We start from the raw sequence: 20346 nt of genomic DNA, 5'->3' as shown, positions 1-20346 counted from the left end.
AGGTTGCTTCTGTGACCTGCCTATTGTAAATAGTGCTGCAATGAACATTGGGGTGCATGTGTCTTTTTGAATTATGGTTTTCTCTGGGTATATGGCCAGTAGTGGGATTTCTGGGTCATATGTTAATTCTATTTTTAGTTTTTTAAGGAACCTCCATACTGTTCTCCATAGTGGCTGTATCAATTTACATTCCCACCAACAGTGCAAGAGGGTTCCCTTTTCTCCACACACTCTCCAGCATTTGTTGTTTGTAGATTTTCTGATGATGCCCATTCTAACTGGTGGGAGGTGATACCTCATTGTAGTTTTGATTTGCATTTCTCTAATAATAGTGATGTTGAGCAGCTTTTCATGTGCTTCTTGGCCATCTCTATGTCTTCTTTGGAGAAATGTCTATTTAGGTTTTCTGCTCATTTTTGGATTGGGTTTTTTGTTTTTTAATATTGAGCTGCATGAGCTGTTTAGGTATTTTGCAGATTAATCCTTTGTCCATTGATTCATTTGCAAATATTTTCTCCAATTTTGAGGATTGTCATTTCATCTTGTTTATGGTTTCTTTTGCTGTGCAAAAGCTTTTAAGTTTCATTAGGTCCCATTATTTATTTCTGTTTTTATTTCCACTACTCTATGAGGTGGATCAAAAAAGATCTTGTTGTGATTTATGTCAAAGAGTGTTCTTCCTAAGTTTTCCTCTAAGAGTTTTATAGTGTCCAGTCTTACATTTAGGTCTCTAATCCATTTTGAGTTTATTTTTGTGTATGGTGTTAGGGAGTGTTCTAACTTCATTCTTTTACATGTAACTGTCCAGTTTTCCCAGCACCAATTACTGAAGAGACTGTCTTTTCTGCATTGTATATCCTTGCCTCCTTTGTCATATATTAGTTGACCACAGGTGCGTGGGTTTATCTCTGGGTTTTCTATGTTGTTCCATTGTTCTAGATTTCTGTTTTTGTGCCAGGACCATATTGTCTTGATTACTGTAGCTTTGTAGTGTAGTCTGAAGTTAGGGAGTCTAATTCCTCCAGCTCTTTTCCCTCAAGACTGCTTTGGCTATTTGGGGTCTTTTCTGTCTCCATACAAATTTTAAGATTTTTTGTTGTAGTTCTGTATAAAAATGCCATTGGTAATTTGATAGGGATTGCATTGAATCTGTAGATTGCTTTGGGTAGTATAGTCATTTTCACAATATTGATTCTTCCAATCCAAGAATGTAGTATATCTCTCCATCTGTTGGTATCATCTTTAATTTCTTTCATTAGTGTCTTATAGTTTTCTGCATACAGGTCTTTTGTCTCCCTCAGTAGGGTTATTCCTAGGTATATTATTCTTTTTGTTGCAGTGGTAAATGGGAGTGTTTCCTTAATTTCTCTTTCAGATTTCTCATCATTAGTGTGTAGGAATGCAAGAGATTTCTCTGCATTAATCTTGTATACTGCTACTTTACCAAATTCATTGATTATCTCTAGTAGTTTTCTGGCTAGCTCTACACAGTTTTACTTTTTCTTTTCCACTTTGTATTCCTTTTATTTCTTTTCTTCTCTGATTGCCTTGGCTAGGACTTCCAAAACTATGTTGAATACTAGTGGTGAGAGTGGACATCCTTGTCTTCTTCCTGTTCTTAGAGGAAATGCTTTCAGTTTTTCACCATTGAGAATGATGTTTGCTGTGAGTTTGTCATATATGGCCTTTATTATGTTGAGTTAGTTTCCCTCTATGCCCACTTTCTGGAGAGTTTTTAGCATAAAAGAGTGTTGAATTTTGTCAAAAGCTTTTTCTGCATCTATTGAGATGATCATATGGTTTTTATTCTTCAGTTTGTTAATATGGTGTATCACATTGATTGATTTGCATATATTGTAGAATCCTTGCATCCCTGGGATAAATACCACTTGATCATGGTGTATGATCCTTTTAATGTGTTGTTGGATTCTCTTTGCTAGTATTTTTTTTTTTTTTTTTTTGCTGTACACGGGCCCCTCACCGCCGCGGCCTCTCCCACCACAGAGCACAGGCTCCAGATGCGCAGGCCCAGTGGCCATGGCTCACGGGCCCAGCCTCTCCACAGGACGTGGGATCCTCCCAGACCGGGGCACGAACCCGTGTCCCCAGTATCAGCAGGCAGACTCCCAACCACTGCACCACCATGGAAGCCCTCTTTGCTAGTATTTTGTTGGGGATTTTTGCATCTATATTCATCAGTGACGTTGGTCTGTAGTTTTCTTGTTTTGTAGTATCTTTGTCTGGTTTTGGTGTCAGGGTGATGGTGACCTCATAGAATGAGTTTGGGAGTGTTCCTTCCTATGGAAGTTTTTGGAAGAGTTTGAGAAGGATGGGTGTTAACTAGTCTGTAAATATTTGATAGAATTCACCTGTGAAGCCATCTGGTCCTTGACTTTTGTTTGTTGGAAGATTTTTAATCACAGTTTCAGTTTTATTAATTGTGATTTGTTTTTTTCATATTTTCTATTTTTTCCTGGTTCCGTCTTGGAAGGTTTACCTTTCTAAGAATTTGTCCATTTCTTCTAGGTTGTCCATTTTATTGACTTAGAGTTGCTTCTAGTAGTCTCTTAAAATGCTTTTATTTCTGCTGTGTCTGTTGTAACTTCTCCTTTTTCATTTCTAATTTTATTGATTTGAGTCCTCTCCCTTTTTTTCTTGATGAGCCTGGCTGAAGGTTTAACAATTTTGTTTATCTTCTCAAACAATCAGCTTTTAGTTTTATTGATCTTTGCTATTGTTTTCTTTGTTTCTATTTCATTTATTTCTGCTCTAATCTTTATGATTTCTTTCCTTCTGCTAACTTTGGGTTTTGTTTGTTCTTCTTTCTCTAATTCCTTTAGGTGTAAGGTTACATTGTTTATTTGAGATTTTTCTTGTTTCTTGAGGTAGGCTTGTATAGCTATAAACTTCCCTCTTAGAACTGCTTTTGTCACATCCCATAAGTTTTGGATAGTCATGTTTTCATTGTCATTTGTCTCTAGGTATTTTTTGATTTCCTCTTTGATTTCTTCAGTGATCTCTTGGTTATTTAGTAACATATTGTTTAGCCTCCATGTGTTTGTGTTTTTTACGTTTTTTTCCTTGTAATTCATTTCTAATCTCATAGTGTTGTGGTCAGAAAAGATGCTTTGTATGTTTTCAATTTTGTTAAATTTACTGAGGCTTGATTTGTGACCCAAGATGTGATCTATCCTGGAGTATGTTCTGTGCGCACTTGAGAAGAAACTGTAATCTGCTGTTTTCTGATGGAATGTCCTGTAAATATCAATTAAATCTATCTGTTCTAATGTGTCATTTAAAGTTTGTGTTTCCTTATTAATTTTCTTTTTAGATGATCTGTCCATTGGTGTAAGTGAGGTTTTAAAGCCCCCAGTATTACTGTGTTACTGTCGATTTCCTCTTTTATAGCTGTTAGCAGTTGCCTTATGTATTGAGGTGCTCCTATGTTGGGTGCATATATATTTATAATTGTTATATCTTCTTCTTGGATTGATCCCTTTATCACTATGTAGTGTCCTTCCTTGTCTCTTGTAACATTCTTTATTTTAAAGTCTATTTTATCTGCTATGAGTGTTGCTACTCCTGCTTTCTTTTGATTTCCATTTGCATGGAATATCTTTTTCCATCCCCTCACTTTCAGTGTGTATGTGTCTGTAGGTCTGAAGTGGGTCTCTTGTAGATAGCATATAAACGGGTCTTGTTTTTGTATCCATTTAGTGAGCCTGTGTCTTTTTGTTTGAGCATTTAATCCATTCACGTTTAAGGTAATTATCAATATGTATGTTCCTATTATTACTTTCTTAATTGTTTTAGGTTTGTTTTTGTAGGTCCTTTTCTTCTCTTGTGTTTCCCACTTAGAGAAGTTCCTTTAGCATTTGTTGTAGAGTTGGTTTGGTGGTGCTGAATTCTCTTAGCTTTTGCTTGTCTGTAAAGCTTTTGATTTCTCCGTCGAGTCTGAATGAGATCCTTGCCGGGTAGAGTAATCTTGGTTGTAGGTTCTTCCTTTTCATCAGTTTAAGTATATCATGCCACCCCTTTCTGGCTTGTAGAGTTTCTGCTGAGAAATCAGCTGTTAACCTTATGGGGGTTCCCTTGTATGTCATTTGTCGTTTTTCCCTTGCTGCTTTCAATAATTTTTCTCTGTCTTTAATTTTTGCCAATTTGATTACTATGTGCTTCAGTGTGTTTCTCCTTGGGTTTATCCTGTATGGGACTCTCTGTGCTTCCTGGACTTGGGTGGCTAGTTCCTCTCCCATGTTAGGGAAGTTTTCAACTATAATCTCTTCAAATATTTTCTCGGGTCCTTTCTCTCTCTCTCCTCCTTCTGGAACCCCTATAATGCAAATGTTGTTGCATTTAATTTTGTCCCAGAGGTCTCTTAAGCTGTGTTCATTTCTTTTCATTCTTTATTCTGTTCCGCAGCAGTGAATTCCACCATTCTGTCTTCCAGGTCACTTATCCATTCTTCTGCCTCAATTATTCTGCTATTGATTCCTTCTAGTGTATTTTTCATTTCAGTTATTGGATTGTTCCTCTCTGTTTGTTTATTGTTTAATTCTTCTAGATATATGTTGAACATTTCTTGCATCTTCTCAATCTTTGCCTCTATTCTTTTTCCGAGGTCCTGGATCATCTTCACTATCATTATTCTGAATTCTTTTTCTGGAAGGTTGCCTATTTCCACTTCATTTAGTCGTTTTTCTGGGGTGTCATCTTGTTCCTTTATCTGGTACATAGCCCTCTGCCTTTTTATCTTGTCTATCTTTCTGTGAATGTGATTTTTGTTCACAGGCTGCAGGATTGTAGTTCTTCTTGCTTCTGCTGTCTGCTCTCTGGTGGATGAGCCTATCTAAGAGTCTTGTGGACATTTCCTGATAGGAGGGACTGGTGGTGGGTAGAGCTGCGTGTTGCTCTGATGGGCAGAGCTCAGAAAAACTTTAATCCACTTGTCTGCTGATAGGTGGGGCTGGGTCCCCTCCTTGTTGGTTGTTTGGCCTGAGGCGACCCAACACTGCAGCCTACCTGGGCTCTTTGGTGGGGCTAATGTTGGACTCTGGGAGGGCTCACGCCAAGGAGTACTTCCCAGAAATTCTGCTGCCAATTTCCTTGTCCTCTCGGTGAGACCAAGCCACCCCCCACCTCTGCAGGAGACCCTCCAACACTAGCAGGTAGGTTTGGTTCAGTCTCTATGGTATCACTGCTCCTTCCTCTGGGTCCTGATGCACACACTACTTTGTGTGTGCCCTCCAAGAGTGGAATCTGTGTTTCCCCCAGTCCTGTCGAAGTCCTGCAGTCAAATCCTGCTAGCCTTCAAAGTCTGATTCTCTAGAAATTCCTCCTTCCATTGCCAGACCCCCAGGTTGGGAAACCTGACATGGGGCTCAGAACCTTCACTCCAGTGGGTGGACTTCTGTGGTATAAATGTTCTCCAGTTTGTGAGTCACCCACCCAGCAGTTATGGGTTTGATTTTATTGTGATTGCGCCCCTCCTATGGTCTCATTGTGACTTCTCCTTTGTCTTTGGATGTGGGGTATCTTTTTTGGTGAGTTTCAGTGTTTTCCTGTCAATGATTGTTCAGCAGTTAGTTGTGTTTCCGGTGTTCTTGCAAGAGGGAGTGAGCATACGTCCTTCTATTCCTCCATCTTGAACCAATCTTACAAAGTTTTGTTTTAATTGGATTTTCCTCACCCAAAATTATTTTGTTTTGTTTTCTGGAATCCCTCAGTGATCTCTCATCACTCACCATATTTCATCTCTTCAATTCCTCTCCCATCACTTGTGCCTTATCTTAGAGAGCTTTCAGTGGTCAGTTATTTCTCCTAATTTTACAGTAAATGGAGTTCATACTGTATTTGTATGATTCTAGAATAAAAGATGGAAGAAATGTTTTTTCTAGAAATCATTTTAACTTTTGAGATTTATTACTTGCCAGATACTAAGGAATTGAATTAGACTGGGAAGGAAAGCATTTTGTTGATTCCTTTTATATTTCTTTTAATTTCAGGGTTATCTCATATTTTATTTTATGATAAAAACAAAGGTAAAGTAACATATTTCAGAAGAAAGATGAGGAAACTTCTCACTTAGGTTGTATGATGTGTGTGTGTGTTTGTGTGTGTGTATAAACTGCTTATACAAGTACATGGAATACTTGTATATAATTCTAATGTCTAACGTATTTCAAATCATGCCTACAAATTCTATTGAAAACATTTAACTACATACAGTCATCTAAAGTAAACTATATCTATGAAAGAAGAAACACTTCTGAATGTAAAGGAAGTCATTGATAAATCTTATGATTTGTGAGTTGTGCGTGTCTAGTTAGGGTAAGTTAGACAAATGTCCAAACTGGCTTGTTGTTAATAATAATAATAATAATATAATAATAGAGAGAAGAGGTTAAGAGTTTATTCTCCATGTGGACTAGTTGGCTTTATTTTGGCCACAAGCTGACCTAATGTCACCTAGCTTTCACAGATGAAGATCTTGGCTCAGGAAAAAATGCACTTTATTTACTAAAAAATAAAAATATAAGGTAGAAAAAAGTAAAAATGTATTACATCTAGACAAGGAATGATGCATTACTATCTTTACCTTGGAGAGATGACATACAATTTAGAAAGGGATTCATTTCTTCTTCTTTTCCTTTCCATGGTGGAAAATCCCAGACTGTTAAGATTATAATCTTGTATTTTTTATTATATTATCTTCCAGTTAAGTTGTAACATACATGCTTTTTATGTACGATAACACACGTGTTTTTGCACATTTCTTTCTTCCTTGATTTGACCATTAGAGTCTGTAAGTTATAATCAACAGATTTAATATCTCTGCAAATTGTATGAACTTTCGAAGTACTTTTTTTAGAGGAAACCAGTAGACTGATGGGAAAGCAAAACTCTTTTTTAACCAATATATATATATATATATTTATTGTATACAGTTCTAAAAATTGTTTTCTATTAAATAGCTAGTTCTTTCTGGAGAAAATCAGTTTGCATCATTAAACACAAGGATTTTCAAATTTTATGTTAAAATATTCATGATATGTAAGGTATAAATGGCAATAGTCTCTTCACATATACAAAAATAACATTTTTACTCTAATTATTCCGTAAGGAATAACTCTGTTGCAAGACACTGAATGTACATGTTTAGATATAAACTACTTACCATGCTCTCAACATTAAAGGTTTAGCAGGAATAGAATATATTTTAAACCCTTACTCATTTATATTCTCCTTTCACATTTAGCTCACTCATTTCTTTGGCCTTAGTGTTAGGTGTGACAGTGTATTAGCCAAGCTGTCTCAGTCATTCAGGCATTTTATCAGTTCTATAAGACAGATGCTAAATAGCACAGTCTAAATTGAAATCTCTGATGACTCTCTGGAGACAAGTTGATAGCAAGAATCACACTTGGACACTTAAATATGTGGCCTTTTCCCATATTTAGCTGCAGGAAGAGAGCAACTTTGCAGTAAACTTTTTTTTTTTTTTTTTTTTTTTGCGGTATGTGGGCCTCTCACTGTTGTAGCCTCTCCCATTGTGGAACACAGGCTCCGGACGCTCAGGCTCAGCGGCCATGGCTTATGGGCCTAGCCGCTCCGTGGCATGTGGGATCTTCCCAGACCGGGGCACGAACCCGCGTCCCCTGCATTGGCAGGTGGACTCTCAACCACTGCGCCACCAGGGAAGCCCTGCAGTAAACTTTTTTAGCCTTCAACTGTGAAGATTTATTTTTCATCATTTGATTATTGCATCTCATTTTGTTAGGAAAGGCTATCAATCTTCTTTTTTTTATTCCTACAACAAAGAATTTAAAGAACCACCAGTGACTATTACTTTAAACAAAAATTTAAAAGAAATCGTGTAGTCCAGCCATTGCTTTCAGAACTATTTTAGGTAACAGAGACATTTTGAAATAAACTCTAAGTTCCAAGCGTGTTATAGTTCAGTTATAAAATTAAAATGACACAACCATAATTTGCTCAGCAATATTTGGGACTTCCTTTTTTCATATAGCTATTGCAAAAGCATTTTTAAATCAAGTTATTGGATCCTAGCCTGAAAAAGTCTAGAATCCATGAAACCAAGCTTGTTATTAAGATGATAGAGCTGAGAAAAATAAGCCTTGAAATGTAAACTTGAATATGTTTCCATAGCCCCTTCTAATTTCAGTTTGTCAAAAGTAAAACAAGGGGGCCTCCCTGGTGGCGCAGTGGTTGAGAGTCCGCCTGCCGATGCAGGGGATACGGGTTCGTGCCCCGGTCTGGGAGGATCCCATATGCCGCGGAGCGGCTGGGCCCGTGAGCCATGGCCACTGGGCCTGCGCGTCCGGAGCCTGTGCTCCGCAACGGGAGAGGCCACAACAGTGAGAGGCCCACATAACGCAAAAAGGAAAAAAAAAGTAAAACAAGGAATTCATGTGCCATTTGAGATTCCTCTTAGCTCTCTATATAGGTAAATTCTCTGATAATATTGTCCTCAATATTTGTTGAATTAATAAATACACATGTTAGGTTATAGAGGTGTAGGAAGGATCTTAGAGGTCAGCCCGTGTAATTTTTTTAATCTGACACATGAGGAAGCTGAGGCTCCAAAAGGTCCAATCACTTGCCCTTGTTGTAAGGCAGCTCCAAGTTTATGCTTCTTCTTTACTGCATGTGTCTTCATGATCCTTTTGGGAACAAGGCAAGACACAATTTATTGTCAAGTTGAAAAGTCTAGTACCAAAGTCTTCTAAATTTTTTAATTGAAGTATTTATCCTTTTACTCCATGTTACTCTTTTCACTAATGCTGTATCTTTCTAGTGCTACCTATCTGAAAAACTATATTATAAGCTATTTGGGTTTTTGTAATCATTATATAACAATGCTAATTTAAATGCAAATTATTATAATATTTACAATACTAATATTAGTTTTTATATGCTAATTATATTTAAACTAGTCTCTGCAAGCACTTTAGACTAAGTTATTTCTTTTTAAGTATCAAACAAGCCATATTTTAAGCAAAATTTTCACATTTATAGAAGTGGATTTCAAAATAGAATACATGGATTTTAATGTGAGAGGTTTTACATAGAAAAGAAATATGTATTGGTCTAATCAATGTTGAATTTTTGGTTATAAAATTGTGGTAATAATTGATAATTACTTAAATGTAATAATAAACAGAAAATCCAAGCAAATTAATTCTGATTTAATAATTAATAACTACATAGGTTATAAATAGACAAATCTGTGGTACAGCAACCATAATTCTCTAATTATTCCTACTAAAATTGTACAGAATTCAGGTTTATAGAAAATTACAATACATTTCTGCCTGGTTCCATTGAAAAGTATAGGTACCTTGCAAGGCTGAATAACATTTTCTAATGAAAAGGAACAATGCCTTAAAACCCAAATGTTTTATCTTCTGATAAAAGATAAGACTGAATAACATTTTCTAATGAAAAGGAACAATGCCTTAAAGCCCAAATGTTTTATCTTCTGAGTGTGCAGAATTCTATACATCTTTCTGTGACATTTATCACAATCTTATTTCTATAGAAGATTATGGGGGATATTCTTATCTCTTTTCCTAAATGATATATATCTTGAGGATAATATATTTGACTTATTTTTTTGTCCCCAATAATACCAAGCCTAGTGACTTGGAAATATTATGTATTCAATGCATTTTTTAATGAATGAGTGATATAGGTAATATCTATTTTAGAGCCAATTTCTTAACTCTGTTTCTAATTAATATTTTAGTTTATGTGACCATAAGTTCTTGAATTCAGATTTGTGTTTCTAACACAGAAAAATGTATACTTCACTTCACAAGTTCCTCTGGCTGTTCAGATAAGTGTATTAGTTATACATATATCTTGTATTCTAAAATCATTCTGGTTGCATAAGTGATTAGATAGTTTATGAATTCCAGTATTACAGTCCATTGACAGTCTTTTCTTCCCCCATTTCCAGTTACCACTAACTTTACCCTGCTTTAACAATCACACCTTGCTAACAGCTCAGATTTTGACAGCCCATAGATCAGAATAATTCCCAAAGTGTATATCTGGTTTTACTTCAACATCCTTATTCATTACTCAATGCATTATAGTATGGCTTCCACCCCATCATGCCACTACAGCTGTTTAATTTTCAGAGATCTTTCATTCTTCTTCTTAATTGATCTCCTTGTATCATTAAAACAAAAGAAAAGCAAAATTTGTCCCTCTCATTCACTGATTTCTATGATTTACTTGCCTTCCCCGTTTACTTGCCACCATTCTGACTGTACTTTCTATTCTCCTGTAGAATTCCAAATCTCCAGGTAATGTCTTGGGTTCCCAGCATTTTCCTCACTATATACTTTCCCTTTGGAAAAATTTGCCAACTTCCATAGATTTAACCCAGCTACTTGATTATAGACAAACTTTGTCGACAACCTAGATCTCCCTAATAATCTCCATACAGGTTGTTCCAGTGGTTTAATGACCAAGTCTAGTTTGTCCCCCAGGCATTTCAACCATAAGGTGAAGAACCTGATCCCACCACAGTGTCGAATATGGCTTGTTAGGAAAGGTTTCTTAGGAGAGGTGAGGTTTGTGCTTAGTCATGAAGGTGATGAGTAGTTTCAGGAGAAAAAGAAGGAGGATGAAAAGGAGTAGTAAAGGGGTGAGAGAGAATAACAGATTGATGGGACAGCAAAATCAAGAAGACCAAAGAGAGCAGGGCATGCCTGAGAACTGCCAGTGTTTGGGTATAATTTATTCTTGGGTACCTGTAGAGGAATGCTGGGGAGAGCAACACTCAGCTTGCAAATGTCTTTGTGTGGCATGTTTGTGGGAAATCATTTATGGATTCTAAGTAGATGAGAGATATGATTTAATTAGTGGATTAAAATATTCATTGTGCAGCTGACAGAGGAATGATCTAAACAAGGCAAAGCTGGAGGCAAAAAGAGCAAGTAAAGAAAAGAGAAAGAAACTCTCCTATAAAAACTTTAAAACCTTTAAATGCTAAATAAGTAAAAATGGAAGGCAAAATGATAAGTAGATATTTATTGTAAATGCAAACATGGTTAATATCTTTTAATATAAAAAACTAATACAAATTGATTTTAATATAGAAAAGACATGAACATATATTCACAAATGTATTCATGTAGCATTTATACTAAAATGAGAAAACGTTCATCCTCATTTGTTAAACATAGTAATCCAAATTGAACAATAAGAAGATGTTATCGACTGAATGTGTCCCCCCAAAATTTATATGTTGAAGTCCTAACCCCCAATGTGATAGTATTTGGAAGTGGGGCCTTTGAGAGGTAATTAGGTTTATATGATGGCTTCATGAGAGTGACATCTCTGTGACGGGATTAGTGTTCTTATATGAAGAGGAAAAGAGCCCAGAGCTCGCTGTCTCTCTGCCATGTGAGGATCCAGTGAGAAGGTAGCAGTCTGCAAGCTAGGAAGGGGGTTCTCACTGGAACCTGACCTTGCTGACACCCTGATCTCAGATGTCCAGTCTCCAGAACTGAGAAAATAAAATTTCTCTTGTTTAAGTCATCCAGTCTGTGGTATTTTGTTATAGCTGCCCAAGCAGACTAAAGCAGAAGACCTATTTAATTAGCAAATAATTTTATCAAGAATCATAAAATATAAATTTTGATCTCATCTCATACTGAAGATTCTGTCTGAAGGAAATAATATAAAATGTGGAAAATGTGATATGCCTGAAAATTTTATAATAATGTAATTACAAAAGGCGAATGAAATGGAAATAATATAAATTCCAAATATAATTGCAGATAGTTGGTAGAATACTGCTTAGCCACAAAAAATGAAAAAGTACACTAAATGGAAAGGACATAAAAATTAAAAAATGGTATTTGTATATATGTTTTTGGAAAAAGTCTAGAAAGAAAGCACAAACTTATTAATAGGTGATAGAATAGTAAGTGATTTAATAAGATTTCCCTCCATTCTACAGTTTATTATTTATGTAACTTAAACAAATTTATTATTCGCATCTTTATAGTCAGAAGCCTGCCTCATCTCTGCCTTTAGATCTCTTCATTCAATTAGTCATGTGCCCTAGGTAATTCCCCTTTAAGTTTTTCCCAACCTTCTAGTACAGTGACTGAGGACATGTCCTATAGTGGCAGAGAGATTGGAAGTCAAATATCTTTCCTACTACTTCCTAGTTCTGTGATTTCTGACAGGTTTTGAACATATCTAAGCTTTAATTTTCTTGTCTGTAAGACCATTTCATATGTGTTTTGTTGAAAACTGAAACCAATAATGTTTGTAAAGAATGAACGCAGAATAAGGGGATTTCGTTTTTATTCCTGATGCCACCCTAATTCAAGGCCTTTGCCATTTCATGCTTAGACGACTCCAGTAAAGTCCAGATTGATCATCTTGACTCCACATTCTCCTGACTCTAAGCCATCCTGTTAGGTCTCAGTGGAATAAGCTTCTTAAAATAGGTTACCTGTGTCACTTAGAAGTTTTCTCTATCACTCAACTGTTACCATAGGGCCTAACTTTTAAGGACTCCAAAGTATGTCCACATATATTGAATATTTATTGAAACGTATATTTTACCATACAAGGCTCTTACTAACAAAAGCATTACTATCATAGTGTTTTGTTATATCGTTAAATTATGTTGTTAAAGCGTTTTATAAAAATTTTACCTGGTAATATAAGCTCACTTTTGTTAATGTTGAGGTGCCCTACCTACCAACAATCAGATTTGTTAACTGTTAATCTTTTGCAAGTATTTTTCTGGTTATTTGGTGACCTTAGGTATTGCATTTTTTTGATGTATTAAAACAATTACGACTGGCAAATATGACAGATGCTGAATTATAATACTCCTTACTCAGAAATCTAGGCTGAGGGCAACCAATTTACCAGTCCCGTGGCTAACATTCCAGTGCCTGAGTAGCTCACAGACAATCCAACTCTGGCCCACCAGCTTCTTAACCACAGTGCTTTTATGAATACGAATCTCATGCTGAAAAATTTCCTAATAAGGAAATTAGTGTCTTTGAATTTTAGTGTCTCAATGTTAGTGAGGTGGCTAAATGGACCAATTAGAAAAACACAATGTAGCTTCCCACTTGAAGTAAAAGTCTCCTTTTTTCTCTTTTTTTCTTTTTAGCAGTTTCAGTTTATGCTAAAAACTAAATCTACTGAAAAGGAAACTTTCAAACTATATGATGAAGAATTTTAGAGAAACTTCCTTCCTGCTAATTATTATTAGTTTTGTGACCATGACAGCGACTGTGATCTAAGTCCTAAATCCATTACAGCACATTCAATAAATGTAGGCATATAAAGTACTGTGTCATCTGTAGTCACTTCAAAGTGCATTCAATATCTCGGTTCCCAAGTGCATTTGATTTTATTAAAAGCATTCTGCTGCAACATCCATTCATCCTAATTGGTTTACAGATAGACCCCACCATTCAGGCGAATCCTAATTGCATTTTCCCACAAATCTAGCTTGATTTATGGTTCCTTATTTGCTCTATATTATTTACAATAAATCAGGGGAAAATTCTTAAGACATTAAATAAAATTTACAGTAGTCCTTGTACAAATATGAGACTTACGTAAGGATTCTTAACAGTGTTTTTGTTGGCTTTTAAAGTTGTTTAGTCAAGCTGTATCCATCTGTGTGATTTCCAGTAATAATATCTTTATTACCTTTCCAGAAATTATATTTCACTTGGTTTTCATGTACAGACTTTTAGAACTAGTTGGAATGGATTATGTATGGAATATTAAAAGAAATCGTATGTCCTTCTGTAAGGTTTCAGTGGCTACCTATATATTTGGAACAGAAAAAAATATTACCTAGGGATAAAGTGACAGAGCATCTGCATGAAATTAGGTAATGCCCCTTTGCATTACCAAATCTAAGTGGTAATATTCTAGTCAGTTTTACAAATTATAACTCCTGAAATTCCAAGAGTTAATTTGGAATGGATCTATAGCAGAATTGAAAGAATCTAGTGTTTCAAAATAAGTATATGGCAGAAATATAAAAACAGAGGATAACAGATACTCAATAAAATTTCCTCACTGTTGAGTCATTGCATATTAGCATGGACAATTTTTGTAAAACTAAGCAAAGACTTCCGTGGAACTGTAGGTATGGAATCATTTCTCTAGAGAGCCCATAAAAATTTATGGGAAGAAAGAGGAAGTATAAGTTATCTGTTACAATTTATAAAAAGTCTTCTAGGCATCTTAGAAATGTATTCATTATTTGAAAAGTTTGGACAATTAGAATTTTGAGTTCTGAATCAGAAAGATTGGAGTATATTTAGAAAAAGAGATATACGGGAAAAGAGAATTTGATTTTAAGATAAATACAAAGAAAAAGGAGAAAAATGGATAATCTCAAACAAATTTTAAGTCAGTTAAATAAATGAGAGGCTTATTATCAATAGCATAAATAATAACTTGGCATCTAAAAAAACTGAAAAAGATGGTTAGGATATGATGAGCAGACAAAAAGTCCTAAATAATTGTTGTATCTGAACTTTTTAAATGAGGAATTGTCTTTGATCTCTACTGGAATAGAAAAGAGGTCCCCAACACCCATAGTGTCAATGGAGAACACGTGGGGGCAGATTGGACTTTCACCCCAGCCAGCAGTCATAAGAGGGTCTTCCCCCTTCCTGTTGGGGTGGTGTCAGAGGATGCCTCGTGGAGGGACAGGCACTGCCTAGCAGTAATGAGGCCACTTCATCTGTGTTGTCAGGGTGGGGAGCAATAATGAGGCACTGCTACCCTTCCCTGTCAGGGAGGTGACAGTGGAGGCCAGTGGTGCTGAAACTCCCACCCTCACCCAGTGTTAATGAGGAGCTCCCTCCACATGGTTCAGCCGAGGCCAGGTGGGATACCAGTACCTCTACCCCAACCTGGTAGTAATCAGGTGGCACCCCTCACCTCATTTCTGCTAGAGAGGTGTAAGAATAAAGCAGCTAAAGCAGAAAGTTTAAGATCTAGAGTCTCATAACACACCAATGTCCAGGTTTCAATAAAAAAATCAGTTGTCACACCAAGAATCAGGAAGATTGTAAAGCGAATGAAAAAAGACAATCAATAGATGCCACACACTCCCAGTCCCTGGCAAACACCATTCCACTCTCTGTTTCTATGAGTTCAGTTTTTTTTAAGATTCCACAAAAAAGTGAGATCATACAGTACTTGTCTGTCTGACTTATTTCACTTAGCATAATGTCCTCAAGGTCTATCCATGTCATTCCAAACAGCAGGACTTCCTTCTTTTTATGGCTGAATAATAGTCCATTTTATATATATGTGTATATATATATATATATGTATATGTATCATACTATATATATATACCTATTTACCCATTAAAAATTAATTTTTCAAAAATATAAAAAGTGAGGTATCTGTATACAAATAATAATAATACACATGCACATGCATATGTACTATTGCACTATAACTTTCTGTAAATACATATGCATGCTGGTTATGCTTTCTTTCTCTAGTTTATGTTCTACCACTTCTGGGGGGTGTTAAAATGATGACATGATGGTAAATAGTAAATTTTTTTGATGTAACTTCTTGGCAAAATAAAAAACTGTTGATTCTTTATCATTTCCCAAAAATATGTTTCAAAATTTATTGCTTCATGAATTGCAAAAGTCCAGGAGTGACATTATACTAACATTGTTGAGAATGTCCTCCTTTATATATAGCATCCAGCTCAGAACTCTGCACAAAGTAGTTGCTGTATGTGTATGGTCATTTAACAATTGAATGAACTTGGCTGAAAAATTCTAATACCAGAACAAATTTTAAATCTTCAATAAGTAAGAGTAAATCTTGCTTCTCCACTGCCCAGTGTCATTTCAGTTACTTACATAATCATTTGCTGCGAATAATGTGCTATGTAGTGAAGAACATTTTAAGCTCTAATAAATGCCTTTGTGTTACCTCACTCTTCAATTCCACTTCAGCATTTAATCATCTTAATAAGGTATTTCCTAATCTCCTACTCAGTTTCTAATAGTAGTCTTTATGTGTGCTTCAGATAAAATGTATTTGTCATTATATAATATATAATATTTGTTATATTAGATATATTTTTATATATACTTTGTTAAAATTATTTTTCACAGATATTAAAAATTAATATGGCATCAAATAAAATATTAAGATAGTAGGTAAATTATTTGCTCTCTTGTCTATTTAAGAATTCACAAAATAATTGTTTTTATTAAACTAATGGATGACTAACATTTACCTTTTTTTTTACAAACAGGTAAAGATAATGTTTAGACTATATATAAGGAACAATACAGCTGACTATCATTTTCTAATGATAGTCATTCACTAATCACTTTGAATTTTATAGCATAATGCATTAGTTCATATGTAAATAATGCAGATTTAAAAGTTGTAGTCAATGTGAATAACTCAGTATGAAATGTTTCTTCTTGCATAAAACTCATAATTTGGCAGGTGAAAGATTCTCATATAATCTCTTCTAATGTTTCTTTCTCATAAATTCATGTTACCGAATGTATGCTATGCACACACAGTAGACCACCATTTTCCTTCTTAAACTCTCTCATTTATCATCACTTAATTTTATATCACATTTTTATGGTTTTATTGTTAATACTTATAACATGAGAACATATCCTAACATTTTATTTATATAGAAAGATTTGAAGGACATATTTTAAAGTTATTTCTGGAGTATTCTACAAAGTATATCAGACCTGAGATTAGAATTTGCAATTATTAAGAATCTTAAATATTTTAACACTCTGAACTTAGTTGCTTCTATTAAAATGTTTGCCTTAAACAAAAGTTCAGGCTTTTCTTCCATATAAAGTGATATTTTAAAGTGACATTTTCTAGGAATGCTTTGTAAAGTAGCTTGAAATAAAGTAAATCCTTAATAGTTATTATAAAATAATTTTCTTCTCCAAATGTTTGTATTTGTGAGATTTCGGTTGTTCATTATTAAGATAATTTGGTTTGTCTTCCAGAACATTTTATACAAAATGAAACATAAAAGCCAAAGTCTTTTCACTGTGCATTTTCCAATGTGTTTTAAAACCTGATTCCTATTCTTTTTTCTTTAAAGGTGAGAGGCCCTCCAACTGCAGGAGCATTTAAAGAAAGACCAACGAAGCCCACAGCATTTCGAAAATTTTATGAACGAGGGGACTTCCCAATTGCCCTTGAACATGATTCAAAAGGAAACAAAATAGCGTGGAAGGTAAGTCAGGGCACAGCTGGGAGAACCAGCTGTGCTCCCTGTAGAAGTGACATTTCCCAATGTCAAACAAACTTGGCTGATAAGTAAATAAGCTGGAGTGATTTCTCAGTGAATGGAAGATGGTAGGTAAGCTCTGAGAGAAAGCCCCCCTGTGTCAGCTGTCCACCTTGACTAACAATTAAATTATAGCCTGCAAAAAAGAAAATGACAGAGTTGCTTTGCCTTAGAGAATTGTGTGCTGACCAATTCATCTCTGTTTTTATGAGAACCTGGCATCCCAGCCTGTTTCAGGCAGTCCATCAAATTATGGAACTGGTGGCTGGATACAAAGAACAACAGCCATTTATCTCCCCCAAATTTCACCTTCCTGCAGGACACTTCCAAATGGAAGCTTTAATTACCTAATGGATAGGTCAAGATTGTCTGCTCCCTGGAAATGCAGTCAGGAATATAAAAGAAGGCCGGTTCTCACTGCTGCCCTCTCCTCTCTGTCTGCAGCACGTGCCAGCCGGCACAGTGGCTGTCATACGTGCCCTGTTAGAGGCTGACCTCCGCCACTGAGACCATTACAGCACCGACATTTTTCTGACAAAAGGTTAATTGGTTTCAAAATAAATGTATTGCCTAATGACTCCATTTTAATGTGGCTGTTTCTTTCTAAAAGGCTCACTGATGTTATTTGTAAAAACTTGCCAATCTCTTAACTGAAGAAGGCTTTTACATTTAATTTGAAAAATGAATGCTGATCTCTAACCAGCTTCTGCTATTTAATTATTTTTTGTTATCAAGGACTTTGCTTTGGGTGATATTTATCAGCTAAAAGGGCTTCTCTGCCTTAAGAAAGAAAAGCAGTTGCACATGTGTGAGCATCACATCAGGTTAAGGAACATAAAAGGCTTTGCCAAATATCATTTTTAATTTAGCAATTGATCCATGTAATAAAAAAGTCCCACAGTAGTATCTGAAGGGTGAACGTCAGGATTGTTTATAATTAGTAACAAATAAATTTACGTTAAAAAATAAAAATGATCAAAGTGTAGAATTCATCCAAGTAAATAGCTTAGAAATTCATTAAAATTAACCTTTTCCTTCTTTTATGGAAAAACTGAAAGAATTGTTTGCATTATTTCTAGTATGTCTTTAAATGTTTTCATATAATTATCAAACATTTTGAAATCTTGAGCAGTCACATGATATCCAGTTATTGAACTTAGAATTATTAAAACTTGTTTGGCAAGAGAAATCTGAAGATATCCTTGTTATTAAGTTTTGTCATAATTTTTTTAGGAGAATGAAGGACATTATTATCCTGGTTTTAATCATCTCTCTTAAAATTTGCATTAGTTATGTGAAAATGTGCATAATGAGAAAAAATTTATAGCAAGTATAACTAATTTACATATTTTATTCTTAAAAACTTTAATTTGGGGGTTTGTTTGTATTTGATTAGTTAGATGGATTTTGTGTTTGTCTATGTACCAATTCATTCATGATAACATAGTGCACGTTCTTAAGAACTTGATTCCTTTTGAGTAAAAGAATATGCCATATTTCTTTATAAAAAGTGAGTCGATTTTTGGTGTTTTAAGTAATTTTAGCACATAAAAATTCTATCAATACAAAGAATTCATAGATTTTTTGACCTGTTTGAATAATCGTATGAGTAACTTTTAGAAATGTCAAGAGACTAGAAAAAAATCATCTTGCAAATAATAAAAATATATGATGAATCATTTTGCTTTATCTTTGATAATCCAACAGTCAGATGGGATATAAATTGCTTTTCTTTTTTATAACTATATTAATTCTTTTAAGCTACTATTGACTATTGTACTGATTCAGCAAGTTAAAAAGTCAGAATAAAGAGGAAGCAATTTATTTGCTGCCACTGGTAGGATAATAGCATACATTTAAAGAAACATCTTATCCTATAACTGGTAGACTTCTACCTTTTAAAGCTTTATCAACCAGATTTCAATTGTACTACTGTAATGTTGAAGATAAAACATTAAAATTATTAAGCACAGGCTTGTGAGCACTCTCTCAATATATTCATATTTATTCCTTGGCACATGTACTATGGGGAAAGTCCAGTACTTGGTAAGACCAGAGGCCTTCTTTTAGGATGCCATTTCTAAGGAAGGGAACTTGAATGTTGAAGGAAGCAGGGCTCCGCATGCACCCCACAAAAACAAACTAACTGAACAACCCCAGACCCTGAACTGTACTTCGCCGTGTGTGGACAGAGTCCTGGTCAAGCAAACTTCTCATCTCATGTCATAGCTCGCCCCTTGCTGAAGGCTCCTAAGTAGCTCTGATTCCCAGGAAAATACCTGTCCTCTCTCCACACTCCCTGTGACACCCCTGGGGCTCCAAGGGTGGTGGTGAGTACCTGAAATGGTGTGTATAATTAAGTGGCAAGGAGGTCCATTTCCTTTATCAGAATTTCAAGAGGCCTGAAAGACAGAAGTCACTGCTCTAAACCCTGATGAAGACTTCCCCAGCATCTCAGGCTCATTCCAGTCTGTGAAGTTGCTGAGAGAGGATCCCTGCCCAAGACCTCAAATTCCCCCTCTTTTTGTTCTGGATTAGCTGACCTGATCATCACCATATTAGAAATCACCATATATTCTTGAAATAACAAAGGCACTCTATGGTAATACTTAATAAATGACTTACTAAAGTCAGAACGTAGAAGTAAGAGTTAGAGACAGACAAATGTCTTCGCAGGTTTAGGTTTCTCAACCCACATCCTGAGCTACCATCATAGTTTAGGGCACATGAAATGGTCATTTGTTCCACATGTCAAAACAACAGGGCAGGGCCTCCCTGGTGGCGCAAGTGGTTGAGAGTCCGCCTGCCGATGCAGGGGATACGGGTTCGTGCCCCGGTCTGGGAGGATCCCATATGCCGCGGAGCGGCTGGGCCCGTGAGCCATGGCCGCTGAGCCTGCGCGTCCGGAGCCTGCGCGTCCGGAGCCTGTGCTCCGCAACGGGGGAGGCCACAACAGTGAGAGGCCCGCATACCGCAAAAAAAAAAAAAAAAAAAAA

General features: G+C 35.7%; 1 protein-coding gene across 1 annotated transcript in view; it reads left to right on the top strand.

Moving 5' to 3' along the window:
- The window catches only part of PACRG (parkin coregulated), a 532036-nt gene that overhangs the window by 60538 nt on the left and 451152 nt on the right, over window positions 1–20346 (top strand). The window contains exon 2 of the mRNA XM_060114947.1: window positions 17162–17296. Within this exon, the coding sequence (XP_059970930.1) occupies window positions 17162–17296 (135 nt within the window). The remainder of the gene's footprint in view (window positions 1–17161; window positions 17297–20346) is intronic.

The sequence above is a fragment of the Mesoplodon densirostris genome, chromosome 12 (genome assembly GCF_025265405.1).
Source record: "Mesoplodon densirostris isolate mMesDen1 chromosome 12, mMesDen1 primary haplotype, whole genome shotgun sequence".
NCBI lineage: Eukaryota > Metazoa > Chordata > Mammalia > Artiodactyla > Ziphiidae > Mesoplodon > Mesoplodon densirostris.
The sequence above is the reverse complement of the archived record's forward strand: the minus strand, read 5'-3'. Positions and strand labels throughout refer to the sequence as shown.